General features: G+C 41.5%; 1 protein-coding gene across 3 annotated transcripts in view; it reads right to left on the bottom strand.

Moving 5' to 3' along the window:
• The window catches only part of LOC149308838 (connector enhancer of kinase suppressor of ras 2-like), a 318,424-nt gene that overhangs the window by 152,522 nt on the left and 143,802 nt on the right, over positions 1 to 22,100 (bottom strand). For all 3 annotated transcript variants that reach the window (XM_089536538.1, XM_089536539.1, XM_089536540.1), the window contains exons 6-7: positions 13,782 to 13,901; positions 1,560 to 1,619 (exon numbers count right to left, since the gene is read on the bottom strand). In XM_089536538.1, the coding sequence (XP_089392664.1) occupies positions 1,560 to 1,619; positions 13,782 to 13,901 (180 nt within the window). The remainder of the gene's footprint in view (positions 1 to 1,559; positions 1,620 to 13,781; positions 13,902 to 22,100) is intronic.

The following is a 22,100-nucleotide window of genomic DNA, read 5'->3' as shown; positions in this document are numbered from 1 at the left end:
TGTGTGCCTTCATGGCCGAGCCAGGATTTAAACCCTGTTCTCCAGAGTCATAGTCCTACACTCAAGCCACTATATGATGCTGGCTCTCTTAAACTACAGATCCCAGAATTCCCTAGCACTGAGCAATAGCAGTTGAAGTGGTGTCAAGCTGCATTATTTCTGCAGTGCAGACTCAGCCTATGTTGCAGTATTTCTGAAGATATTTAACTGTTCAATGCATATCTAGTGATTTTCCATTGTGCTTCTGGTCATAGCTAGAGGACCAAAACTGATGATGGAGTCTGAAACTATTGAGCATGTGCTGGAACCTGTAGCCACAAAGACCTGTAGCCACTACTGCCAAACCCTGGAGCTTCTTGACTCTGTGCTCCCTTCCATTTTATGCCATAATTATAAAAGTGCCCTGGCTGTAACTGGCATAATGACTATCTATGGAATGCTAGGATTTGCAGTTTATGAAAGAGCCAGAGAGCTCTAGTACTTCACCAAACTACAAACTACAAACCCCAGGATTACCTAAAATGCAGCCACAGTAGTGAAAATGTGGTTGAAGGTGAGGGGAAGAACACAATTTTAAAAGGCTCTTTCCCCATGTGGGTCTATGGTAAAATCTCAGGGCCCTGGACAGGTAACCTGGAATCCAAATTTCTGCCCTAGTAGATCTTGTTGATTTAATTATGCTGTTGTAATATCCCTTGTGTCATATTTATCTTTGATTCTAACATAATTCTAAAATCAATTTATGCACCTACAATATTTATACCAACCTATCCATCCATGCATTATATACTAGTACAGTCAGCTGTTCCTATTTGCAGCTTTGACTTTTGCGGATTTGATTGTTCACAGATTAGATGAATATATTCTCGCTCATCTCTAGGTCTTCCAGCATCGCTCTGTGGTCAACCTCTGCCAAAAGCCACACTGAAGGACCTAGAGATTCCTAGAGAGGTATTTTTTCAGGTTGTAAAAAAAGAATGTGTTTTTTTATTTGCAGTTTTTCCTCTTTCATGGGGGTCCTGTGCCCTTACCCTCAGCGAATGTGGACGGTTCACTATATACCAATATATATACTACACACTAATATATATACTACATACTGACACATAGGTTAGTATGAATTTTCTGTTAAAGGGCATCAGTTCACACCATGCACCTGAGGAAGTAGACCAATTCTATGAAAGCATATGCTATAACTTCTTGTGCACTGTTAGTCTCAAAGGTGCTGAAGATGCCAGCCACAGATGCTGGTGAAATGTCAGGAATAAACTCTTCCAGAACATGGCCACATAACCCGAAAAACCCACAAAAAAACTATGCTGCAAGATCCCTTGGCATACTATGTTATGAACTGTTTGCATTTTATGCAAAAGAGACAAAGAAAAATAAATAACAATGAGGCACAATTCACTTGGGATATTATCTCTTTAAGCCCCACTGAATGGCAATATTCCCTGCGGATTCTGCTCATAGATGCTATACCCAGCAAACAGCTGCAACATTCAACTCGTGGTAATGGCAGAAGAATTAAAAATGTAAAAAACCTGATAAAAACATACGTTTTCAGTAGTTCCAGTGATCACATGCAGCCCATCATAAGTTGACTTGATATACATCCCCTGAAAAGGAAAAATAAGAGTGAAACAAGAATAATTAATACCCACAGGTATCGTCAGATCCCAGAATCTGGGTCTAAGACTCTTGTTTATTAAACAGCCCCTTTAAATACATTAATAATCCCCTCATTTCACCTTGATCTGAGTACAGCCCCTGTCTTCATCTCCAAAGGGAAATATGTTCTCCTTTGCGTAGGGCCCTGTGTGTTTGAATGGCAAGCTGTGGTTGGTACTTAATGTATAACATGTAATGACACACCTAAGTGCCATGGCTAGGTCTCAGGTTTTGCCCTGGAAACCTAGGGACCCAGGATGATCCTGAATGGGCAACCCTACCTACTGGGGGCAAATAGTACACAGAAAGTGGTACCTGTAAGATTAAAATGGCAGCATGGCATTTTATAGGTGAAATCCAGCACCAGGTTATACTATTTTTCAGGATGCATCTATATATATCCCATTTACCCCTATAGATTGTCAACATTCTCTGGCCAACCTCATGCAGTTTTTCATTGCTTCCACTATTGTAGTCCCCTCCCCCCCAAAATGATGTTTTGTATTTCTGTAAACCTTGAGGTTTCTCCAAAGCTGCTGATAACTCCCTTAACCCATCACCAGAGTTGGTGTGTCCTAGTGTAGCAACTCATGATGTCATTCCCATGGACCTTTTCCCCATGCCAGACCATACAGAATCCTTAGTAATGGGTTTTCCCCCCAGTACTAATGTTACTTGTAAACCATAATTGCTGAATACCACTGAATGTAATAGCAATAGTACTGACATACTATCAGTTTCTATGAAGATGCCAGCCACAGATGCAGGCAAAATGTCAGGAATAAACTCTTCCAGAACATGGCCACATAGCTCCCCCTAACCCACAAAATAACTATAGTACTGACATAGCTCTCACACTGGGCTTAGTGTCCCAGGGCTGGGGAGGCAAGGAGGCAGGAGGTAGCTGCCGCTTTTGGTCTGGCATTATCTGGACTGTGCCACACTCCCCACCGTAAGGGAAGCCTCCCAGCAATGGTGAACCAATCATGGGGCTTTCTTGGCATGATTTGTTCAAAGAAGGTTTGCCATTGCCTTCCCCTGAGGCTGAGAGAACGTGATTTGCCCAAGGTCACACAGTGAGTTTCATGGTTGAGCGGGGAATCACACCCTGGTTGCCAGAGTCAACATTCAAACTGCTACACCACACTGGCTCCCTACTATAACATTTATTAGGTAATAATACCCTACTAGAGAAACTCAAAGATTTTTGATTGCAATTCCTGGATGAAAATGTGTCGGAATGAATGTAATGTTTTAAATTTTAACTAACATATATATGGGACCTACTATGTGTGTAAGTCAAGAACAAGATGCCAGCCTATGTGCAGTTTGCACCTAGGTGTAGTTTGCATCTCCACTTTCTCCCCTGCAAGATCTAGCTACACTTCACATTCATCAGTCTGTTTGGAAGGAGGGTTGGGGGCTAGGTGGGTTGTGACCCATCTGCTTTAACTGTAGGGCCATCTCAGATAGAAATGGCTAAGAACTGGCACAGTGGAACATTGATGACTGCATCACCACCATTCTGCCAGGGAGCTTTCTGACAGGCTTCTTTTCTCAGCCCCGGAAAAATGTCTGAATCTACTAGAGAGCCGAAATGAAATTCTGTCTCCCTTGATCCTCAAATAGAAAACTAACAAGCTCGCTTGTGTTGTTTCCAGCCATTATCGCTGCACAGAAAAAGCAAGAGATGCTGGTGGGGGGGAACAGAACTTCAAAACAAGGAGCAGAAAAGTGAATAAGATTAAACAACAAGCAGCATTTTTATCACCAGAACCTACTTCTGTCATCTTCTCTACAAAGGATGCAGAGCATCTCATTATAAAACTGTTCTATTCAGGCATACATAGAAGCACTTCTTTATAATTTCTTTTTGGGAACAAGATAACTTTGGCTCCATATTCTATTTTGGCAGGGTCAGCCCTACCATTAGACAGAAGGAGGCAGCTGCAGATTCTGAGGGGCAGAGAGTGGCATGTGCCACGTGAGCTGCCCTTTGGCAACCCCATTCTCCAAAAAGCTGATCTGCTGCTTCCAGGTGGAGCAGAAAATGCTTCACCATAGCCAGTTTGGAGTAATGTTCAACAGCTCAGCTGCTTTTTGTATATGGAATATGAAAGGTCCTATCTTGTCCACCTCAGGACCATCTTAGGCTGATCCTTCTTTTAGAGAAACAACTCATTATAATAGGCCTTGAGACCAAATCTAACCCTCCTGGGACCAGATCTAGACTTTGGGGGTTCTCTCAGACTACTACACTCTTCTCTCCACTATATTACCATTTTTAGGATCCCCAACCTTTGTTTTGGGGTGCCCCCCATTCTAAATAGGTGAATGTCTCTGCTAAGGCTTATCTTCTGTCCAGAAGAACTTTGGTCTGTAATATTCTGGTGTTTTCATCCAGGCCCTTTGCTTCTATATCCCATTTCCCATCTTGAGAAGGTGGCCTCTGAGCAATTCATTGAAATTCAGTTTGGCCCTCAAGCTGAAAATGGTTCCCTATCCCTCCTTTAAACCATGGAATAAAAATGGACACCAATGAAGTAGGAATCATGGCTACATCAAGGCTGTAGCTCTTCTCATTAGATGTAGTGTCAATAAACTGGCCAAATTTGTAGACAATACAGTTATCAATGGCTGCTGGTCATAATGGATATTGCAAAAATTCAGTAGCAACTGTGGGGGCTTTCTGTGGTGCAGGTAGGCTTCTCTGCCATAATATAGGGACATGTAGGGAGGCAAGGCCACAAAAACTCCTAGGGATTGCATGTTGTCCACAGGGCATATTTCTCCCCTCCCTGCTGTATATAAAATTGCTGAGCTCAGCTCTTCTAGTTGCTTTTGAGAACATCCTAGCAAATTCTGTCCTTCCATCTGTAGCTCAAGGCATCTGACAGACAAGATGCTCGACTCAGAGGAAGCCAGAAACTATTCCTCACTGCAATGTAAAACAATTTCTGTACCCTGCCTGCTTGATATATTGCATGTTTTGGCTTCCCTCTCGTATCCAGCAATACCATGTGTATACAAATCTCCTTTAGCCTTCTGTCACGCTCACTGCTAGGGAGGTTCCTCAAAGGGCTACTTTACCCTTCATGGTAAGAAGATCCTGACACTAACGGAAATGTATTGTTTCTGCAAGGCAACCTGTGTCATGATGACAGTGCTTTGGGGACCATTCCCCATTATGGCTAATAAGACAGGCAGCCTGGGCTGTACAAATTACCTGCACAGAGTTGTTTTTCTTTTACTTCTGTCAGGTGAGGGGTAGGAAAGGAAAAACAGCTGTAGGCTGTTTACCCCAGGTGGTCCCTTATGTATAGCGATGATGAATAAAAACCCTACCATTATGATAAAACTGGAAGTGTGTAGACGTACAGTTAGTATATTTGTAGGAACTATGTTTATGCTACATCTGGTCACAGCAGGGTGAGCTCCCCATTCAGACCCAGGAAAATGCCTGCAGTTATTTTCAATTATTATTGTTGTTGTTGTTGTTGTTGATTATTTTTCCACAGACTGTTATATGGTTTTGTCACCGTATTGCTATTTTTTGACAGGTGTTAAGTGACGTGGTTGCAGAAAGGGGGCTATAAATGCTAAAATACATACACACATGTTGTCATTGTGTGTCCTCAAGTCATTTCCAACTTATGGAAACCCTAAGGCGAACCTATCTTGGGTTTTCTTGGCAAGATGTGTTCAGAGAGTGGTTTGTCTTTGCCTTCTTCTGAGGTGGAGAGAGTGTGACTTGCTTAGGGTCACCCAGCGAGTTTCCATGGCCGAGTGGGGATTCAAACCCTGGTCTCCCAGTGTCTTAGTCCGACATTCAAACCACTACACTATGCATACATTATAAAAAGACTCATAAAGTACATGCATACATTATAAAAAGACTACCTGCCATAATAACCTGTTATGCCAACTCAACTTTAGTTTTGATATAACCTGTAACTGGCTTTTGGGAAGGGAAGGAAGCTAGCTGTTTGATAGGAATCTAGGAGCAATCCAGAATGTAGGCATTTGGAGTTGGGATCATTGCCTTCTACATAAACAGCTGCAAGACTGTTCTACTTTCTACAGTTTTAGCAATGTAGGATGCTGCCTTATAAGAGACCAGATCTTAGGTCATTGTAGCTCACAAAGACATTAATTTGCATTGCCAGGCAAAAGTTGACTTGTGCTTCAGACAGGAGTCTTTCCAAGCACTACCTAGAATTCCCGGGGATTGCACTGGACATTTCTTGTATGCCAAGCATGTGCACTACCACTGAGCTAAGTTCTTTTTGTCACATATATTTTTATGACCTATGGATTGTAAGATGGTTGTTATGCAATTCATGAAGCAAAGTGGTGTGCAATTTTGAAAAGCTGAACTTGTGATTTTATGACATTATGAAATATATGGTTGCAAGACATGGGTGAACTTTCCTTCCTTTTATTCTCTAACAGCAGTCATCTGAATGAAGTTGAAAACGATTCCTTAGGGCATCTAATGCCCCCAATGTTATTGAACAGTGTGTGTGTGTGTGTGTGTGTGTGTGTGTGTGTGTGTATCATGGGGTTTTCTTGGCATGATCAGAGGTGGCTTGCCATTGCCTTCCACTGAGGTTGAGAGCATGGGACTTGTACAAAATCACCAAGTGAGTTTCATGGCTGAATGGGGAATCAAACCCTGGTGTCCAGAGGTGCAGTCCAATACTCAAACCACTGGAGCACAGCTTTGGTGCAGCTTCTGGCCTCTTAAGAACCATGTGTCATTTAAACAGCATACCTCCAAAGTGACCCAGAGCAGTTTTATTTTGGCTTGTCTGTTCAGGCCCTAACACACAGAAAAGGCTCTGGGTGAAGGAGGTTGTCTAGCATGCAAAGTATTGAAATGCACACACATGTAGCCAGCCCAAGTGAGCCACAGATGTCCTCTGTGGCCCACTGGGTTCATGGATAAGGCAATAGGTATCCTTCTAACTGCCATATTTTAAAATGGTATGAAAGGCAGTTAGCTAGTATAGGTAGAGTCTCCCTTATCTGAAATGCTTGGGACCAGAAATGTTTCAGATTTTAGAGTGTTTCAGCTTTTGGACTATTTGTATATACATAAGGAAATATCTTGGAGATGAGCCCCAAGTCTAAACATGGAATTCATTTATGTTTCATATGCACCTTATACACATAGGGTGAAGATAATTTTATACACAATTTTTGTAATAATTTTATGCATGAAACAATCTTTGTGTACACTGAGCCATCAGAAAGCAATGGTGTTACTATCTCAGCCACCTATGTGGATGATTTTGGATTTTGGAATTCCAGACAAAGGGAGACTTAACTTGTAGTCATTTAAAACATTTTAAGGCTCCAAGTTCAAAGGGGCTTATGATAGTACACACGATAAAGCTATCAATAATACAAACAATAACAATGAAAAGTCAGCACCCACAGATTCAGTAGCTGGTTTAACCAGATGCCAAATGCCAGCTGAAAAATATGCCTTGCAGTTGTTTCTACTGGCAAGTGATGTCGTTCCTTTGCAAACTCCATTTACATTAATGGGATTTGTACTGTTATATTCACAACTTTAGGGCCACCACTGTAAAAGCCTTGTTCCTTGTGACAGTTCCAACATCACACACTAACGGAATATCAGGCAAGCTCTGACAGTAAAGATACATTTCTTATAACCCTTTACTTGGGTCTCACAACCTGTCTTGCAAATCTTGCATTTCCACCTGGATCAGGTGTTTGCTCTTTCCTCTTGCTGGGAAAACCTCACAGTACATCCAGAGGCCTAGCTGTAACAAAATAAAAATGGGATTGTTCTATTTGGTGTTTTGCAGATGGGGCTACATTTGTAAAAGCTCCTTCCTGAACTATTGTGCTGGTGTCCCTGCTATCTGCTGATTGTGCAATGCAACCTGTTCTGTTGTAAGCTATGGGTTCCATCCACCAAGCTTCAGTACAAATCCCATTAATGTAAATGAAGTTTGTCGAGGAACGACACTTGGTTGATTGCCTCCTATATTGACAAAACGCTGAAGGAAGTGGAGCAGGAACAGCACATCGTTCTGAAAGAGAGACGTCTCCATTGGTCACCAGGGAAATTTCATCTGTCAAGAATCAGCTTGCAGCCGTTCTTGCCAGGGGCGGCGAGGGAGTTAACAACAGTTTTGGGGTTTGGGTTTTTTTTTTGCTGGAAATGAAGTGAAATAAGCCCTGCATGTTTCTCACACTTCAGCGTTAAGGCATTTGCAGATAAGGCTTTCACAATGGATGTGAGCATCCAGAGGAATATGGCATAGGAAGAGAGACGCTGGAAATTGTGTACAGTGGAGGAAAAAAAATCCAGGGGCAAGATAGAAGTCCATAAATTAAGGGAGAGAAAGCAATGGAGGCAAAGTAAGGGGAAAAGAAGATCCAAAGACTGATGGAGAAGGCAGGTAAGGGAACAGTATGGCCAACCAAATCTGAATAGTCCCAAAACAGGCATGGCTGGTTCTCAACAGTCACTGGACTTTAGAAATGTAATTTTGTTGTTTTAAATTATTTTATTTTTTTGCTAATTTCACCCTTGGGAAAGCAATGGTTAATTTTGGCATTTTGACTCCTGCTGTGAGGATGCCTTTGAAAACAGCGGTTTTCTTGGTTCAGGACTTATTGAGAAACATTTGCGCTTTGTGGCTCAGTATTTGGCATTTTTGTGTGTTCCATACACACATGTGCAAGGACACACAAATGCTGCATTTCGCATGGATAACCCACGTCTGAGTTTTGTGAAGAATGAGTCAAAATTCTCAGCAGCTCATGATGTTCTCATTCAGGGTTTCCTAACACTTGTAATACACAATATTTGGCCTATCTATCTATCTATCTATCTATCTATCTATCTATCTATCTATGAACATTCTTTCCATCACTACTGGATGATAAACTTGAAAGGATTTATGGCTGAGGCTCAAACTACATGCTCTTCTTTGAGTCCCAGTAAGGTTTTTAATCAGAAAGTGGCCCACAAGTCCACAACATTTCTCACTCAAGAACTGTTTTCTGGTAACTCAATAACTAGCTCTGGCCTTCAGAAGTGCAATTGCAATATAGCCAATGCCTCCAAACCAAGGGTTCTTACCCTCAGCTCCACTGACTTCTATGGACAGGTTTTGGACGATTCATGAATAAGATGTAAAAATATCCCCCCCCCCCCCGACCCCTGGATTTCATTCCTCCAAATTTGCCCTCTCAGGGTAAATTTTAAAATAGGAGTGCATATTTTGAAGGATTGCATTTTAATTTTTCGGTTGTTGTTGTTGTTGTTGTGTCTTCAAGTCATTTCTGATTTATGGAAACCTTGGTGACCCTACTACAGGATTTTCTGGGACTAAGAGTGTGTGACTTGCCCAAGGTTATCCAATGTTCTTAATGTCTTTCAACAACTTTTATGCCTATATCAATTTTGCTTATACCTGCTTTATATGAATTTTGCTTGAGGTCCTGTGATATAGGATGGGGTATAGATATTGAGAAGGAAGGAAGGAAGGAAGGAAGGAAGGAAGGAAGGAAGGAAGGAAGGAAGGACCAAACGTCTGAAGATTTTTGATTCAAGAGAAAAGGACTAGCAATATTTCTTGAGAGAGAGCATGTGGAAAGTGTGGTAAATAAGGACCATCATGTTCTCCGATTTAAGCTGAGGACCGTCATTCTGATTTATTTCATCCAATGTGACAGAAATTCCTCTCAAAATTCCCTGTAGCCTTGAGAGCACAAGCAAAACTAATGTAGGTCCCTGGTTGTTATAAATCCTTCTCTTCGGGCTACAGTTTCTGTAATGCAGCATGCCAAAGTCCTTTGCCAATGCTCTGCTTTTCCTTCTAATACATCTCTTTGTTCTTCACTAGGATGGCTTTCTTCTGGAAGTTAAAAGCATTCCAATTTTTCCTAGAAAGGATTAAATTCTCTCCTATAAAAACAGGGACAGCTACAAGTCCGAAGAACACATCTGCTATTAGAATACTATAATTGGCCCTCTATATCCATGTATTCTTTATTCAACCATCTACGGCTTGAAAATATTATATATGTATTTTTATTTTTATACTGGTCAATGACCGAAATAAATTATCGTTGTTGCTGTTGATATATATGTGTGTGTCTCTGTGTGTGTGCATATATATATATATATATATATATATATATATATATTCCAAAAAGCAAACCTTGATTTTGCCATTTTATATAAGGGACATCACTTTACTATGCCATTGTATTTCATGAGACTTGAGCATTCATGGATTTTTATATTGATGGAGGATCCTGGAACAAAACCCCAGTGGATACCAAGGGCCCACTGTATAGAGAAAACAAAGTGGTAAATTCTTACTTGGGATGCTTGCTTGGCCTCAGGGCTAGTACTATGACTGAGGAGCCTTTGGTAGATTATTGTAGTCCTTTTCTTACACACTGCAAGGCCTTCCTTGCTGTGGGCTTATTGGTTGGGAATGGAGGGCTATAAGAATCTACCATTTGTGTCCCAAAGCAGTGCTACTGTGTCCCAAAGCAGGCACTGTGGTGTATCATGACACATGTTAAGCAACAGGTTCCTATGCTCTGCTGACCAGTTCAAGAGATCATGAGAAGAGGATACCACTGGGCCATGCCAGGGCAATGGGGCTGCCAATAGCTACCTGCAGGAGCTAAGTGTTTGGTCTAGCATTTACATTTCTATACTGCTTATCAGTGAATTCAGCACATCCGATTTACAGTCTGTAAGTGAATTTTCCCCAACAAGCTGGGTACTCATTTTATTGACTTACGAAAGAATGGAAGGCTGAGTCAACCTTGGAGCCCTGGGATCAAACTCACAACCTTGTGGCTGCAGGACCGGCATTTAACCACTGCGCCACAATTGGCCTACTCAACTGTTTAATCCCCAAATCATTATCTTTAGTACAGTTGTAGGCAAACTATGTCCAAGAGCCACATGCAGCCCTTGGGATCTCCCCCAAACCCTTGAACCCACATTTTTATAAAACGATGTGAACTGTCCAAAAGCCCCACAAGCCATTCAACCCCTCTGAGCCCCCAAAATGGCAGCCACAATGTGCTATTATATCACATCCAGTGTGCCTCAAACATGCCAGTGTGGTTCTCCAGGCAGGCATGGGGTGAATACCCCCCAACCTGTCCACAGGTGCCAAACCTGAATTAGTGTTAGACAGTCCGTCCTCGCCTTACGCGGGGGATCCGTTCCGGATCCCTCCGCGTAAGGCGAATCCCGCCTATGCTCGAGCCCCATTGGAAACAATTGAATGGGACGCACCGCCCATTCTGCCCCGCGCGCACCCCGCGGTTTGAGTGCGTATGCTCAAGGCCGCGAATGGCGCAGGCGCGCTGTACGTTCCCCTGGCCAGAGGCCCATAAAGCATCCTTATTCCACCATTACTCAAACACATCCACAGAATTATGTGTCATGTGGGTTTAATTAATTTCTTAATTAATTATTATTCTATGTTGGGTCATTCTGAAGCTGCTTCTGGACTGATATCTTTTATCAGAGATACAGTGACAGGGGGCTATGAATGAGAGTATTGCCCCCTATATGATCATTTGTCATTCCCCAACTGAAACTTTTGTCCATTAACTGATTTTCTAGCATTGCAATGACCTAAACCAGGGGTATTATTGGGGGGACACATCAGGTGACACGCTAAGAGGAGGTGACACCATTGCTTCCTAAACAACTGGGGGGGAGTTTGGCTATGGCATTTGCATGCATTTCTTTAAAATGCCGGAGCTGTGAGTGAGGTGAGACTCATTGGGAGAAGAAAGGAGAGGCTTCAGATTTTTAAATCTTTGAAATATATATATATATGTGTGTGTGTGTGCGCGCGCACACACACGCGCACATACACACACACACATATACTAGAAATCACATCTTACCAAATTTTCACTTTAACCACACAAAACTATGTACATGTAAATATATGTAGGCTGCATATCTAATACTGTAATTTCAATGTATAATTTTAATTTTGCTAGTTGTTTGTCACAACTATTGCCATTATGTGCAGTGACATATGGAAACTATGAGTAGCATTGGTACAAAAAGCATTACTAAGGACTGTATGGTGTTGAATGGGAGGGTGTCAAGTTTAGGGGTGGCACCATGAGTTATTGCACTGGGTGACGCCAACCCTAGGGGTGCCACTGACTTACATGTTTATTTTTAGATGCGTGTTGCTTTGAATTTTTGGGAACACAGAGAAGATATCTAAAGAGATCAGGCAGGGAAAAGTCATTAAGGGAATGTGAACACTGCAAACATAAAAGTGTGAGTAGTCTGCAGTGTCTCACTTTGGAAGTCAGAGGTATTCCAATCCATGCCTACTGCCTTGAACAAGTAAAAATGAGCACCAGAATTTGTAAATTGCAGCAGAGTAAAAATGCTGCGGCTTTGCTTCCACATCAGGTATTGTGTTGCTGAAGTCTATTGTTATGGGCCTTGTGAAGCATCATTAGCACCCTCAGTGGTGTACCAGGGACAGTATAACAACAAGACAGGTGACAACATATTTGGTTTCTATATCAGACAACACAATACAATGAGAGTATATTACTTGCATTACAATGCAGCTAACTGTAAAATGAAGTAAAAATATGTATGTTCAGAGAAATGTGATTAATCTAGGCACCCAGAGATGGAACAGAGAAATAAACAGGAATAGTACTACAGAGAGATAGGAGGAAATGAAGATAAGAGATAAGAATTTGATCTATTTCAGTGAATAGAACTAAACACAGTTCTTGGTAGATGAGAAGAGTGCTGGCAAAACTAAGGGTTTCAATGGAGGAAGGAAAGGTGTGTGTGCATGTGTTTGTGTGTATGCCTTCAGGTCACCTCTTGAATTATGGTAACTCCTTGAATTTCCTAAAGTTTTCTTATGCAAGGAATACTCTGAAAGTTTTGCCAGTTCATTTCTCTGTCTATGGCACATTGACAGTTTCCCATCCAAGTATTAACCAGGACTGACCCTATTTAGCTCCCTGCTCACATGGGATCTGGTGCCTAGAAGGCATGCCCTCCAGCATATCACAGGTGGAAGCTGGGGCACATGTGGCCAAGAAACATCAGAGCATGGTCAAGAGGACAAAAAGTACTAATGGGGAAGAATACACAAGCTAAGAGCGGCCACAGCAGTTTGTTTTTGGCTCAGCCTATTGGGAAAGGCAAGATCTTGCCTTCCCCTCTCTTCTCCCACAACTAAATTTATTGAGTGCAAACAATATTTGAACTCAGTTTGCAGCAGCTGAAATAAGCTGAGCAGAAAGTGGGAGGAGGAGAGGGAAACTGGGACATTTCAAAAGCAACTGAAAATATGGGATAATTAATCAAAATTGTACCAACTAAACTGGGATAGCTGGAAGGTATGAAAAGGTGGGAAATATCATTACTCATTGCACGGAATATCTCCCCTTACCTTGTAATGCTCAACCAACCTGTGCAGATGGTAGATTTTAGTAGTTCATCTGGTGGCTATCCCTGGGCTTTTATTTGGTCTAGATGCATCAGTTTAACTTAGTCCAGGCCAGGACTTGAGCAGAAGCAGATTGGTGACTGAACTGGCTCTCCAAGGCCCAGGAAACTAATGAGATTTTACTAACTTAGCCCTGGCAATAGGGAGCTGGAATACTGTACATGCGTGTCTGGAGGCATTTCTTCCCTAATTGGATTTTTAAAAGTTTAAAAATATATCCTTTCAGTGCTTTGACTCTGATTTCATTTCAAAATGGTTTTCAAGAGTATAATATGGCCATAAATTGGATAGTTTTAGTGGTTTCTGATTTTTAAAATGTCTATGTTTTATTTTGATATGGCATGGACTTAATATTTATTTGAGCACTACACAGACAACCTTAGGGGTGGGTAGTACAGAGATGTTGCAAGTACGTGTTTTAGAAAATCATGGCAGCCACTCAGCCAGTGATGTAGATCTGGAGTAATTTCACCCACAATGTCATCTCTAGATGACACTGGAGGAAAAGAAATGAGCATGCATACCATCTCCCTGTCAAACCTCTTTTGTGTCTCTTAGAAGCATTGCCGTCCTACTACTTACCAAACCTTCACTGGGCATGATGCTGGTAAGGTGAACAACTTCGAGGTGAGCTGATTGTGACACCAGAGAGTCTGATGAGAGAGAGATGATGTGATCACAGATGCCAGACAGCGTTTTACACTGGAGCAGGGCAGAGAGAGAGAAAGAAAAAGAGGGAGAAAAAGAGTGAAAGACAAAGAGTGAAAGAGAAGTATTTAAATGGAAACACTAACATTTAACACCATTCACTGGTAGCAAGCCATTACTATGTATTTTTCAAACTCTGCAAGTGCACGGAGCACTGGAGCACATTCCATGCAAACTCTGCAGAAAACGCATGTGCAACTCTACTGCCACATCCACATCAGGTAAGAGGGGAAAAGCATCTTGTTCCATACATCCCACAGGAGACAAAGTGCTGAAATATGCTTTATTAAACACCAAGCCCATAGTTAAGAGAACACTGATATTTGAATTAACCTCCTGTGAGGATAGACCAAGGTCTACTATGCCACAAGTACAGTACTCTAAAGGGAACTTTGAGTCCTTCCCATTGATTTAAGGCAAGGAGTTCCTTGTTGGCCCTTTCCTCTGTTGGCAATCTGGACCCTGCAGGATCATCTTCTATACACTCAGGTCCTCTGGGGGCTATTTACTTCAGTCAGTTGAAACTAGGCTGAGAACTGTTACTCAGTAGACAATAGACATTTTCTTCAGCCACTCACCCACAGCCACAGACTGAACAAAGTCCTGCTGCTGGAAGATAAATCCACAAGCTGGATCTGCTGCCTGATCTAGATGATTTTTAAGTTAGGAAATTTAAAGTATGTATTCATGGTTTTAAATATATATATATATATATATATATATATATATATATGTAATTTTAAATGCTTTTTTAAAAGTAGTATTATGTGTTTAAACCAATTGTTCCCACATGTAGTTATAGTCAATTGCATCTAGAGGGAATCAAGTTAGGGAAGTCTGCTGTAAAATCACATAAGGAAAATTAATATACATTCATGGGCTTCAATGCATATTTTTCTGGGTGGGAGGTTAACAATGCAGTTCATATGTAGCACTTCTATATAGGCACCTTCCTTGTTAAGAAAGTCATTTTTAAAAGTGTATATGCCACAAATATTTAGGTTCATCCTACTGTGGGCAACTGTCATACTTCAGATTTTTATTGTTTTGGAATGAAGCTCCCATCATCCTTCAATATTGGTAGTCTAAGGCCGATGGGAGTTGTAGGCCAAAGATATCTGCAGAGCCTCAATTGCCCATCCTTAGTTTATAATAGTCTGGTCAAAGAAACAGTGAGTTAGCCCAGATACATAACTGATCATGAATAATATGGAATATGGAGAAGCTACCTGCGTCCCTAAATACCATTGCAGATATTATACATTCAGGGGTGTTGGTAGGAGGAACCACCACACAAACTTTACAAACTTTATTTTACACACAGTTATAGAGACTATTTAGCGGATGTTCTGCTACATTGGCCTTCTTTAGAAGGAAATGGAGGTGTGTGAGAGAGAATAAGTCGCAGAAATTTTCAACTCATCTGCATCTGAGCCAGAAAAAAACACATTCACAAGTAACTCTCTCTTTCCTTGATAGTACAAATAAAGTGAGAGCCAGCAAGGTATAGTGTTTTCGGCATTGGACTAACACTCTGGAGAACAGGGTTCAAATTTCTGCTCAGCCATGGAAACCCATTGGGTGATCTAGGGCAAGTCTTGATCTTGCAACCTCAGAGGAAGGCAAAGGCAGCCTCCCTTGACCATATCTTGCTAAGCATGCCCCGTGATTAGGGTTCCCTTAAGATTGCCATAAGTTGGAAACTTGAAGGCACACAACAATATATTATATACTTTGGGGTGCTTCTGGCCTGCTTCCATTGGAGTGAGTTTGTGTATTGCAGAATGGGAGACATGCAACCACCACACCAGCAGTGGATGATGGCTTTCACATCAGTTGGCCAGTGAATTCACTTCCGGTTTGGCTAGCTTCAAAGGTTATCCAAAGACTTGGAGCTATTTAGGTTTATTAAAGCATGGAGTTCATTTGCCACTTCACTGGCATGGGAGCTACAGTTGTCACTGTATAACACACACACACGCACACACACAAAATGATAGAGAACATTCAGAAAATGTTCTTTAGTTGTGGGGTGGTGAGGGGAGAAAATCTCAAAACTTTTCAACTCGGCTTCATCTGAGTTTGAAAAAAGCAAACCAACAAGCAGCTCTTCTCTCCCCTGGTAGTAGAAATAAAGTGAGAACAAATTAAATAACTAACCAATTGCTCCTCTTGGATAACACCCAAAATCAGTTGCTTGAAGCAGCTATCTCATTCTGCCCAATGACAGAACTGGCTCTTCATGCCATGCAAAGATATTGGTTCAATCAGTTCTTCCCTGTGGCTTCTGCCAGCCCATCAACACACATTGTGCAAAGATCTCCAAATGGAGTTGGATCCTGTTGGCATCCGTCTGAATTTCAAGCATATCCTTGCAGTAGTTTTCCCCGCTGCCCTGGCAAGGTCAGAAGTGCTGGCAATAGCTAGTGGCATGCTATTAGCATCCTAATTCAGATATTTGTCTGGCCCTTCCCAGCAGCTGGAACTCATTTGGAGAAGAAGCCACCAAGGCAACAGCACTTCAAATGACAATCACAGAGCAGGGTGGCTGCAGCTGAAGAGTTAAGAACTATGGTTTGGGATGTACTGATGGTAGGCTTGCAAATTACTGTACGTGTTGCTAGGTTTTCTGCCACATACCAGAAAATTAGAGCAGCCCTGCTGGAATGCACTGATGACTGAACAAGCCCAATATCCTGTTTCCTACAGTGGGCAGCTGGATGCTTACAGAAAGGCCAAACAGAACATGAGGGCAATATCCCTCTCTCTTTATTATTATGTACCATCAAACTGATTTTCAGTGTCAAATTTCCCCTGATCCTCAAAGTTCTATATACACATAATGGCTAATTTGCTGTTGCTGCTGTTGTGTGCCTTCAAATAGTTTCCAACTTATGGTAACCCTAAGGCAACCGTATCATGATGTTTTCTTGGAAAGATTTGTTCAGAAGATATGCTTGCCTTTGCATTCCTCTGAGGTGGAGAAAGTTTGACTTGCCCAAGGGTTCAAACTTGCCCAGTGGGTTTCCATGGCTGATCTGAAATTTGAACACTGGTCTCCCAGAGTCAGAGTCCAACATTCAAACCACTACATCATGCTGCTGTTGCTATTGTGTGTCTTCAGGTCATTTCCAACTTATGTCTACCCTAAGGCGAACCTATGATAGGATTTTCTTGGCAAGGTTTGTTCAGAAGGACTTTGCCATTGCCTTCCCCTGAGGCTGAGAGAGTGTGACTTGCCCAAGGTCACCAAGTGGGTTTTATGGACAAGCTGGGAACTGAACCCTGATCTCCAGAGTCATAGTCCAACTCTCAAACCACTATGCCACACTGGCTCTCATAATAATATACCACACCATGCTGGATCTCATAATAAATATTAGCCACTCACAGATGCTATCCTCAGTGAATGTGCCTGATCCCTTCTAAAGCATTGAAATGAATAGCATCTTGTTGCAGCAGTTTCTTTACATTCCACAAAATGTTCCTATATTTTGGGCCAGATTCTGCCGGTTTTGAAATCTGTTTTCCGAACAAGTGTGTTTGTGTCTCTGTGCCTATGCCTGTGTTCTGTGTTGGCCTTTAGGTTTGAGACAAATGGCTTATCCGTTGCTATGGATTTTTTAAAAAGTTAATCTTTGTATATTTTAAAATAACTTAATATTTTAATTGTGACTATTGTAATATATATATATATATATATATATATATATATATATATATTAATTAAAATGAATGGTAAGATTTTAGTTGATTCCCTCCTGTGAGCTGTCTTGGGTCCCACCTTGGCGGAAAGGCGGGGTATAAAATACATAAAGATATAAATAATCCATACATTGGCTTAAACACCTCCAGTAAAGGAGAGTACACAGCCTTTCAATGCCTTTCAGGCAATCTTTGCGACCGCTGAACAATTCTTAGTATTAGGAAGTTTCTTCCAATGGAGAGAGGAATCTGCTTCCCTGAAATTCCCTGAAACTAGCCAACCTCTGTGTCAATCCTTTATGTATATTAAGACTCTGTGAAGAACTGCATGTATACTGGAGGAAGATATGGTCAGTAGACAGTAGAAAAAAGACATTGGGGGTCTTTGTGTGTAACTCTGCATCTACACACACCATTCAACTTCTCAAGAGAAAGCACAACAAAGTGGTTAGAATGCCAAACAAGGACTAGAAAGAGATCATCCCTACTTAGTGGTGAAGCTCAAGAAGTGGCCTCAGGCCAGTCATTGCCTCTCAGCCTAACCTACATTGTAGTATTAGCATTATTGTGGGGATAAAAAATGATGGGGGGGGGGGGGGGAATACTTGCACATTACCATGTGTTCAAAGTCTTCATAAAGCCAACAGACCACTGAAAGCAGCAGCACAGCCGCTTCTCACAGGACTATTTCCTAGCATAGCAAAGACTATTCAGACAAACAAGCCATTAAATACTGCTGAGTATAGAGAAGGAAATCAGGCAGATGCCTAAAACTTGAGCCGGCAGGCTGCTTTTTGTTTTTACTTAGGGTAGATCTGCACTGCAGAATGATACCACTTTAACTACTGAGATAATGAGGAGCCATCTCATTATCAGAGTCTTCTTCCCAGATAAAAAGGGTTTAAATGTGTGTATGTGGGGGAGATAGTTGTTGTTGTGTGCCTTCAAGTCATTCTGACTTATGGTGACTCTAAGGTGTGGCAAGTGATGGGGAAAGAATAGGGAATATATCTGGGGGGCCCATTCACACTATGAAAATAATCCAGGATGAATCCAGATTGAATTCTTGTTGTTCACACATGTCCCAAATGCACTCGATGCACTTTTTTGGGCGGTTGTGGCGGCAGCAAAAAACCCACTTAACCCAGGTTATTCAATACTGGGTTTTTTTCCTGAGTTTTCCTGAAAGATCTGCATTGATCCACATCTTTGGCAGTGTGAATAAGTTTCTGAATTAACTCAGATCGCTCTGCATTGTTTAAATGAATGGAGTCAGCTGCATTTTACCCCAAAGCGATGGCATGAGTGAATAACAAAGGGGTTACAATGACTCAAAGAGATCTGCGAACCCAAAATGGGAACAACAAACCCAAAACGAATCAGTGCAGTGATCCACATCTCCTTGGGACAAACAGATGAGTGTAAATGCCTCCTGGGCCATGAAGAGAGAAGCGCAAGATTTCTTTAAAATGTTTCCAGATCATTTCAAGATTTTATTTTAATGATTTCCCCAGGTATTTTTCCCAGGAATGTTAGAACCTTCCAAGCAGAGGGTCAGAAAAGTTGCCCATCTCTGTGAAGTTGAAGGCTTTCATGGCCGGCATCCATAGATTTCTTTGGGGTTTTGGGCTATGTGACCACGTTCTAGAAGATGCCAGCCACAGATGCTGGTGAAACGTAGGAATAAACTCTTCTAGAACATGGTCACATAGCCTGAAAAACCGACACAAATCGATTGCCGATCTCTGTTCTATGTGTGCTCTTGATCTTTAATGCTCAGGTGGTGGAAGGTTGAGTTTGGGATGCCTCGAGGCAAAGAGAAATGGCAAGTCATAAGCCTGCCACACACATCATTTCAGCTGGGGCTTAACAATGCTGCACAGTGTGGAGTCTTGCAAAACAATGGTCCTGTTTGCTTGGGAAGCCAGCTGTGGCCTCCACACGGTCGATTCATAATCAGTTTGGTGAGCCGGAGCAATGCCCGCCACTTCTCTGAGCTTTGTGCATCATTATAATAGGACACTATTACTCAAGGAGAGAAAAACCCAGCCGCCTGGCTTTTCAGCGAGAGGTCTTTGATGGGTTCAGTGAGAAACTGCATACTAAGCAGGGAGAGAACTTTCCATTAGAAAAGTGGCTTTCCCCCGCTAGTTAAAAATGTGCATTCACATTCATCTAGGAGCTTTTAATACCAGAGTTTCTTTCAGTGGTGCTTTTGAAAAGTGAAAATGGACAGCTGTAGTTCAAAAAGAGAAAAAGAAAAAAACATTTCTTAGGTTGCTTGCTTGCTCCCGCTGCCTTTTAATTTTAATTCAGAGCATTCTGGAATAGCAATTCGGTTCTAATTTGTTCGTTTAATACCCCACCTTTCTTCAATTATAGAAGGTTGGATAGATTTTTTCAAATGTCTGGACTAAAACACAGAGCGGATTCACTCTCCTGCTCACGCTGGAGCTGCCAGGGGCTAATGTCCATATGGCCACTGGCCACACTAACTGCGGGATTTTGGAAGTCGCAATCCACACAGTTCATTTTCCCAAGCTCTGGGTAATTTTAACTTGAGCCAAAGCTTCAGAGTGGTTTAGCCTTGGCTCATAACTAGCTTTCAAGTTCCAAGTTGCCAAAGCTCATCCTTTGAACCTCACAATTCCAGATATTTGTATCCAGAAATAACTCAATGTTGTTTCCTATGCAGAAAATGCTACAGTTGGGAGCTTATTCTGTGCCAAATTTACATCTGCTTAATTCTGATAGAATACAGCTTTTTGTGTAGGAAGCAGCATTTTTTTGGCACAGAAAATCATATTTCTGCACAGATAAATGCTGTTTTTGGTGCAAAAATTCCACCCGGAAATTTTGTGCAGAATAGGTGTTGAACTGCAAAGACTCTTTATCAGTCTGGGGTTTTTCTCATCAAGGTTTCCTAACAACCAAGAAACATATTTTTGACCATTTCTAATGTTTTTAAAAATAATCTTGCAATCCCTGCATATTATAGAGGAACATCAAGCGACTTCACTACATTGGAGAGACAGTTTGGTTGCATCCACTCTGCAGAAATAATCCATTTTGACTCCACTTTAACTGCCATGGCTCAATGCTCAACTCTGGGGACTGTACTTTGTTGTGGCACCAGAGCAATCTGACAGAGAAGGCTAAATGTCTCACAAAACTACAAATCCCAGAATTCCATAGCATTGAGCCATGGCAGTTAAAGCGGTGTGAAACTGGATTATTTCTGCAGTGTGGATGCAGCCCAGGACCATATTCTCCAACCGGACTGGGGAGTTTATTTTCCTCCAGATGATGTTGGACTGATAGTTTAATGTGACCAACCAAATAATAGTTAAAAGATGATGGAAGTTAACATCCCTAGACTATCTCCATCTCTGTTCTATAATATGTAGTCTGCTAGGCAGTTCAGTCCTTAATATATGTAAGAAGCAGTCATTAAAGAAGAAACAAAAAGAATTATTACTGGTCCATTTTTAGAAAAATTACACATCAGCTGTTATTAACTGATGAAATCCTAGACATGACAAATTGCTCAGAAGTGCAGTTAGTACAATCTATAAAGTAACACAATCCCGCTGCGACTTACTGACACACCAGACTATAATAATTAACATGACACATCAATACATTTTTTAAAAAAGGAAAGAAATCATTCTATATATAACCAAAGTAGTTAGAACAGCACCTTTGGGGCCGCTTGGCAATCAATACTGATTTATAAGCTATCTTAAGTTTTAACAATATGGCATTTACTATAGATAGGGCAACATAGCAGAAGTATATGTGGCCTGTAAAGTTAATCATGCACAATAAACATCCTTTTGAAAAGAAGTGGTCTGCGGTTGGTTTTTTAAGTGAAGGTCCAAAACACACTGCAGAAATAATCTAGTTTGAGACCACTTTAAATGCCCTGGATCAGTGCTAGGAAATTCTGGGGATAGCAGTTTATTGTGGCACCAGAACTCTCTGACAGAGAGGGCTAAATGCCTCACAAAACTACAGTTCCCAGAATTCCCTAGCATTGAGCCAGGGCAGTTAAAGCAGGCTCAAAGTGGATTATTTTTGCAGGATGTTTTGGACCACTATGTTAACTGCCACGGCTGCATCCTATGGAATCCTGGGATTTGTAATTTTGCACGGCACCTGCACTCTTTGGCAGAGAAGGCTAAAGACCATGTAAAATTGCACATCCCAGGATTCCATAGCATTGACCCATGGCAGTTAAAGCGATGTCAAAAAATGCATTATCTTTTCAGTGCAGATTGGACTTAAGTCTCTGAGTCCTACCCCTTTTCTTTAGGAAGGGCTCCGAAGACTTCGTAAAGATCGATCCAGAACAGAAGCTTGTTCATAATAATCCAGTCTGATGCCATTTTAACTACCATGGCTCAATGCTATGGGATGCTGGGTATTGTAGTATGTTGTGGCACTAGGTGCTGAAAGCAGGTTTCCTCTGCAGAAAACATGTTTTTC

The sequence above is a fragment of the Sceloporus occidentalis genome, unplaced genomic scaffold (assembly GCF_023333645.1).
Source record: "Sceloporus occidentalis isolate IW3139 unplaced genomic scaffold, rSceOcc1.0.p SCAF_8, whole genome shotgun sequence".
NCBI classification, from domain to species: Eukaryota; Metazoa; Chordata; class Lepidosauria; order Squamata; family Phrynosomatidae; genus Sceloporus; species Sceloporus occidentalis.
This window is presented reverse-complemented; position numbering and strand designations above follow the sequence as displayed.